This window comes from Osmia lignaria, chromosome 8, assembly GCF_051020975.1.
Source record: "Osmia lignaria lignaria isolate PbOS001 chromosome 8, iyOsmLign1, whole genome shotgun sequence".
NCBI classification, from domain to species: domain Eukaryota; kingdom Metazoa; phylum Arthropoda; class Insecta; order Hymenoptera; family Megachilidae; genus Osmia; species Osmia lignaria.
In genome coordinates, this window is record NC_135039.1 from 4573122 (window position 1) to 4580821 (window position 7700).

Here is a 7700-nt window from a genome sequence, read left to right on the forward strand (position 1 = left end):
ACGGTTTAGAAACTTGCCTCAGCATGGAAGTAGGACCACGGTTACTTAAAAGAGAAGAAAACACTATGCAGTATAGGAATCTAATACAAACAGCAATAGGAAACGATGCCTTTCCAAAAAGACGACCATTACGACGCAATGCACCATTTGGATTTATTGGCACAATCAACAAAGCATTATTTGGAACCTTAACTCAAGAAGACGCAGATTTTTACAACCAGGAATTGAATAAGTTATATAAAAATCAACTTGAAATAATGGAACTCAACTCGAAGCAAATACACATTGTGAAAGGGGAGTTTTCAGCCATACATGAAAGATTAGTAAATTTAACACAGGTTACATCTGAGCTGATAAAAGCTGCATCAGAACATTCGCGATTCTTAGAAGAAACTAGGTCCGAAATTGCCCAACTCCGTTTTGAAACAGCTATAAGGGATACCATTTTAGAATTAGAAAGAGGATTGGACGACTACAGCACTAATTTACTATTATTAATAGACGCAATATTATTAGCGAAACAAGGAATAATGCATCCTGCCGTTTTTTCACCACAGCAATTATTGAAGTCAGCATTAAAGATCAAACAATCTTTAACTTATGAATTTCCATTATCTCCAGAAGAATTATTAACTGAACAAATCGAGAAACTAACGAAATTAAATGTAGTATTTGCAAAAGGCAGAGTATTATTTGAACTCACCATACCGCTTTTGGAACAAAAGGTGTTCAATCTGTATAAAATCTATCCTTGTCCATCAAAGCAGGTTATTAAAGAAAAAGAAGTAGTTACGTACATACAACCACAAATTTCATACATTGCAGTCACTACAGATGAGCAGCAATACTTTTTACCTACCGAGGAATATCTTGGAGTTTGCCGAGTTCATAATAATCAGTTAATAGGACCATCAACATTACCATTATATCAGGTAGAAGGTCATGCAACCTGCGAATCTACCTTGCTTTTGAACCCATCCGCCATAAACTGGGAAACCTGCGATGTAAGGGTAACCACCAAGCTTCAACCATTCTGGCAAGTGTTAAGCGCTCCTGCTACCTGGTTTTTCTTTATGCCAACCCATAAAAAGGCCCAGGTATATTGTAAAGGGGAAAAACCAACTATAGCAAACATTTACAATACTGGAATTTTCAACCTCGAACCGGGATGTAGAGCCACAGTAAATGCGATGCAATTAAAAGCAATGGACACAATAGTAACCATGGAAAATATTATACATTACCCATCCGCGTCATACAATTTATCAGTAATCATTCCGAAAATAACAGAACATCACCTATCAGTTTTAGAAACCAATTACACTAATACAGATCAAGTAATCACAAATTGGAAGAACCTTCCGACAGCACCAAACCTAGAGGAATTGGAGCATCGGGCGAAAGAATTGGAACTTCAAGAAATTTCCACAAATCGTATAAAAATATCAACATTTTCCTCGTTTGGAGTAGTATCTTTGATCCTACTATTAATAATTGGGACAATAATAAAAAGTAATATACACAAAATCATTAATAAACTAAAACCTTTGGACAAACCGAACGAAATTGAATTGCAACTGGAAGAAATACCTAAAAACTCAGAAGAATCAAATTCAAATAATATAAATTTACCAAGGGAAAAATCTTCAGCACCTAGACCAAGTGCCACAATATTCTAAGGGGCCGTAGCCACTCCTACACATCCCTCCTCTAAGAGTCGAAATAAGAGTGGGGTAAGATAAGGGTTTTCAGACTATATAAGCAGTTCTCGGCACCATAGTCTCATCAGTAGACATCCTCAAGAAAATGAACACCATCAAAAATATAGTTTTGAGCAGTTCTGTTCGGATCGGAATTGTCCACGTGGACAATCCAGTAGAATTCTGGGCGCAGGTGGACGACGGTCGGGAAGAAGCTAGGCGACTGTACCGGGACCTGTATCGGTACATGAGCGACCGCGGCCACCTCCACTTTCCAAACCAGGGAAGACTGACCACTGGACGTCTGGTGGCGTACAGAAGTAAAGAAGGTACCTGGGTCCGAGGAGAAGTTCAACACCTGGTGGACGGCCAGTTCGAGGTGGCTCTTCAGTGGGGCGGTAGAGAACCCGTTGTTCGTGGGGTTGAGGTATGCCAGGGGCAGGGGCCCTGAGGCACCCAGTAGGGAGGATTCCCATCCTGCAGGGGCTGGGGTCCTGTGGAACCCTGCGTGTATGGTTGTCATCTTGCAGGGGCTGGGGTCTTTGATTACCCATGGGGTCCTCAGTACCCCGAAGTGACGTAAAACGGTTTTGGGACGGTAGTGATAGATTGGAGCGTACAAACAAATGTTAGTAGGAAAATATAAGAGGTACGCGCAAGTTTAGAACAATTTGTAATACTGCTATTTACGACGTTTCTGGGGGTTTTCCATCATTTTCATGCTCGGGCCTTTAATTGAGGCATGTCAGTGACCCTTACTGTTATGGTTTCCCCCCGTGGTGCTGCGGGGTTTTCGGCGACGACCTGGCTTATTTATACTGGAACTGAGAAGGATATACTGAACAGGGGTTTTGGACTGTTTTTGACTTATGACGACTCTGGCTACGTCTAAGGCTAATTCTACAAATAAAACATAATGGATAACGACAGTACAAGGATCAAGAATTACGGTGCAGGGGGATTCGGACCCCCCAGTACCGGCGTGGAGGGCAGTGTGTGCGCAGGCGCCCCCACGTCGTTAACAAGCAACTGCGCAGTACGGGAGGTGGACCGCCAGGCCCCCGTACTAGCAACAGCGTCTGGCGAGGTTAAAAATCCCAAGATAGCGGTACAGGCTGTACCCAGCGCCTTTTTTAAGAAGCCACGTGTAAGTAGGACCCCCCCTGGTGCGACCAGGTGCAGGGTTCGAAGTGAGAACTCTGGAAGGACCGACTCCGTGGACTTAACCGGAGACGAAGCGGAGGGCGAGGATAGCGACGTCAGCACGAGGTCGACAATGAGTGGAACAGCTGGTATAGCTCCGAAAATGCACAAAATGGGTTCTCCCTCACTAGAGGAGAAAGTAGATGCGAGTTTGAAAGCCATCGAGAAGATACTGAAGGCGCTGAGTGACCACAATATGGTCTTTGATAATCTAATATTAAAGAGGAAAGAGGGAGAAATTGACCCTATACTTAAAGGGACTTACAAGTCCATGAAGGGTTGTCTTGACCAGGTCATCGAAGCGGTGGATGGCCTTAGAGAGGCGCACAAAGACCATACGGTAAAGAGAAAGGAAAAGGGTACCTACCAGGGTCCGAAGTTGTGGTCGATGTCCGGGGATGATCACGGCAGCAGCAAGGAACCTGAAAAAAAGAAGAGAACAGTTAGTATACAAACTCAAACGGATTGCGAAATGAGGAGTGATTTCCCACCTCTCCTAGTGAACCACCAGAAGAGGAAGGAGATTACTCCCCCCACAGGAGGGGATGGTAAAAGGACAAGGTTCTTCGGTGGGAGAGAGGACGGGGAGCCTAGAGAAACCGTGCAAGGGAGAGAGACAGCGAGACAGAGAGAAGAGAAGGCTGTTGGCGATAGTGGGGATGAATGGAAGGAAATAAGAAGCAGGAGGAGAAGAAAGCTCTCTGTAAGTGGGGGTATGGATAAGGATGATACTCCTATTAGAAGGGGTGCACAGAGGACAGGACCGGAAAGGGGAAGGGTAGGGGCACCCACACCAAAGAGAAATGTGAAACCGCAAGCCATTGCAGTCCGATTCGGAAAGGAGAAATCCTTCGCTGAAATATTGAAAAAGGTGAAGGGAGCCGCAGGTAAGGTTCCAGAGGGAATACGGAACGTGAAGCAGACTAGGGCGGGCAACATACTGCTGGAGTTTGCCCCGGGGGCGGATCTTGAGGGCCTGAGGCGGGATCTAGACGGTAAGTTAGGCTCCGAAGTAGAGGTAGCTAGTCTACAAAAGAAGATGGACGTGGAGATCGAAGGTATCGACCCCACGGTGGAAAAGGAGGAAGTGATTGAGGTGTTAAAGAAAGAGTTGGGCCACGAGGCTAAAGGAATTAGAGTGAAGGTGTTTCGTGTGGACCCTAGATTGAGTAAGATTGCAGTGATTGAGGGTCCGGCTGTGGACATGAGCCGCCTAATCAATAGAAGAATATTGATAGGTTGGACTGCAGTTACGCCTAGGGAGGTCCCGCGTCTTTTGCGTTGCTATAAATGCCACGCGATTGGACACATGGCAAGCGCCTGCAAACTGACGGGCGACGAAGAGGGACTCTGCAGAAAATGTGGAGAAAAGGGGCACCAAATGAAGGAGTGTGACAGAGACCCAAGGTGTAGGCTCTGTGTGGCCGATGGGCTCCCGATTGAGCAAGTTGGTCATGTAGCGGCCTCGGTACGATGTCCCAAATACAAAGAGGCGCTAAGACTTAGCAGGCGAGCGTAAGATGAAAATCCTGCAGGCGAATATAAATCATTGCCGTTTAGCACACGACATGCTGTTAGTTAGTGCTACAGAGAAGATTGCAGATCTGGTAGTGGTGGCTGAGCCGTACACCATACCGGACAACTGGTTTAGTGACACCACGGGTAGAGCGGCAATATTTATCACCAATACAGGCTTGGCCAAGTGCAAGCAGACCACAATTGTTGGTTGTGGAATTGGCTACGTTGGTATTAGCTTTAATGGACTGGGGATTATAAGCGTTTATACCACCCCGAATGCAAATCCCCAGGAGGTTGAAGTACAGTTCTCGGCGTTGGAAGCCCTGGTGAGGGATTTACAGTCATCGCACTCTAAAATACTGATGTTAGGGGATTTTAATGCTAAATCCCCGCTGTGGGGCGCAGATAGGTGGTGTGGGAGGGGAAAGGTCCTGTTCCAATTGGCCACGAGCCTTGGTCTCCACCCAACGATTGCGGTGGGAGGTGCTACATGCGAGAGAGGGGGTGGGTCCGTCGTGGACATCATGCTGGGGAATGACCTGGCACTCAGCCCTCACATATCGTCAGAAGTAAGTGACGAATTTACAGGATCTGACCATAGGTATGTATGGCACTCGTTTAGGGAGAGTGACTCGGTGTACGCGGTAGATCACGACCTTTTTGACCTTGGAAAGGGCAAAATCGACGAGGAAAGGCTCCTTGCGGCGTTAATTAAAAAATATGGCGACGAAAGCCTCGAGAGAAGGGGAAGGACCGGCACCACACACGAAGTGGACAAATTTATTGAAGACTTGGAGAGGCTGGTTAATCGTTACACTACCTATAGAAGGGCGACATTGAGGGCCCATAAGCCAGCTTACTGGTGGAATGACGCCGTAGCTGTGAAGAGAAAAGAGGTTAATAAAGCCAGGAGGAAGTATACCCGGGCAAGGGCTAAGAACGTGACAGCGGATACTGAGGCCGCTTATGCAATATATAAAGCAGCTAAGAAGGCCCTGAATAGGGAGGTTAATAAGGCGAAGAAAACCAACTGGAGGGAACTGTTAAGCGAGATTGATAAGGACATATGGGGGCGGCCCTACAAGACAGTTATGAAGAAGTTAAAGGGCAAGACGACTAAGCCTGACGTGATGTGTCCTGAGGAAGTAGAAGCGGTTGTGGAAAAGCTGTTCATATTGAAACCACCCGACGGGCAATTACCTGTAAATAAAGGGTTAGAGATCAATTCAGTAGAGACTGCTGGGGTTGGATACTTACATGACTCATCGTACTTACCTGCGGGTGAGAGTGGGCGGAGGCTACCTGAAATTGGAGAAGAAGGGGAAGAAGTAGGTGGAGATAGGGAAGGAGGAGTTGCTGAGGAGGTATCTACACATTCATACGCACATACATACATACATACACTTGCACACGTACACACACATCCACAGTCGCACTCACCGGTATACTTACCTGCGCCAAGTTCCGAAACTGGATCGGGAATCGAGCGAGATAGGAGAGGGCAGAACTTCTCCGAGGGCCCACAAACAACGAGCGAGGTGGACAAGGTTACCCCGGGTGAAGTGTATTTACTGGCAAAGAGGTTATCCGCTAAAAAGGCCCCGGGTCCGGATAAAATTTCATCAGCGGTGACGAAGAAATTCGCCATGGGAGCCTCCAGGTGGCTGGCGCACATATTCACCACCTGCTTCAGGAGGGGCTATTGGCCTGTTAGATATAATGTTCGCGAGGCGTGTTCGATCACGGTTCTGGGATAAGTGCCATGCCGTTCCTCATGGTCCTCCTACCAGAAGATGCAAGATCTTCCCCACTCTGTGGCCAGATCCTTCTAGAACACCCTTATCTTTTTACACGTGCCATGCAGCACCATGACTTCGGGTCATCGGCCACACGCGCGTTCCTTCGAGGATCGGCGATCGAACTCTCTATCGCCGTTCCATAAACAAAACATCCGCGACTCTTAGAATTCGTCGCACCTCAAGTATCAACTACCGCCGGCCTAAGTCCGATGACAGACATATGGCTCGGGGTATCGATAGTCTAAAGAATCCTAAGAAATCCTTGAAACTCAGGTCAAAGCCCAAAATGCATTGACCCTGACACGTGTCAACCCTTGAACACGTGCTGACGCTAACACGGCCAAACTGACCTGCTTCGCGCTCTCGAGAAGCATCCTTACCCATCACTTAACTCAAGATATCCCTGGAGTCGTATTTCATCCAACAACCTTCAATTCCAGTAGCAAGGCCCTTCGTTTTCACAGCACGAAAGGAAGAACAATTTCCAATTTAGATAATTCTCCCAAACATGTCATATTGTAACGATACTCGCAAGTACGCCACACCAACGGACAACACTTATCAGTGTCACCGCATATTCACAGGCACACAGCCATATCAGACGTGCACACAGCACCAAACGTCATAGCGTTCCACAGCAACGATACTTACAAGCATCTTGCTTAACAAATTCGAACTGCAACATTTTTTTTTTTTTTTTTTTCGAGACCGTAACGTCTCCTCTTTAGCCTGAATTGTGTACCTTTCAAACGCCGTCCTTCAAATACTTCACCAAGTCCGTGACCGTATGTCACCCAAAGTGTAGTTTTACTTCGAACCCCTAGCGTTACTCTATTCCGCACACAATCCACTGTTTCATCGAGATTATAACGTTCTCTATTCCGCGCAATTCTTGTACCGTTCAAACGTTGTCTTTCGAAGGATAACATATCAAGTCTGTGGTTTTATTGTCACCCATGATAGAGGTCTCCTTCGAATCCACAACGTTGCTCTATTCTGTACACGATATTGTCGTCTTTCATACGTTATTCTCAAACATATTCATACTGTAACATGACGGACAGGTTGATAACCGTTCAACTGCATAGCAGCAATAAATCAGAGACAAATTATATGTACGTTACTTTTAATTGCCTGTAAAACAGTAATACAAAAATAATACGACCAATAGAACGCCGCACATTATATAATCCGCTAACACGGCTCATCTCCACTGTCGCTCTCGTCATTTAAACCTTCATTCGTATCGGTATCACCTGACCACTCGCCTTTCCATAATCTCAGACGGTCCTTGGGCACCGTTTGCGGTCTTCCGGTTTTTCCAACTATCTCGTATCGGTCATTAGCTAAAATTTTGGATACTACAAATGGCCCTACATACTTAAGTTCCAATTTCGCACGTCTTAAATCGGCTGGTTTTACAAAAACCGTATCACCCTCTTTATAAACTACGTTTACTCTGCGCTTCTTATCGAATCTA

The 7700-nt window shown here is 46.1% G+C and overlaps 1 protein-coding gene across 1 annotated transcript; it reads left to right on the top strand.

The window, feature by feature from the left end:
• The first annotated feature begins 4423 nt into the window (after nt 1-4423).
• On the top strand, nt 4424-6886 carry LOC143305544 (uncharacterized). Its single transcript, XM_076689579.1, has 2 exons — nt 4424-5702; nt 6756-6886. Exons 1-2 carry the CDS (start codon nt 4424-4426, stop codon nt 6884-6886), a joined length of 1410 nt encoding a protein of 469 aa, XP_076545694.1.
• Nucleotides 6887-7700: the final 814 nt, after the last annotated feature.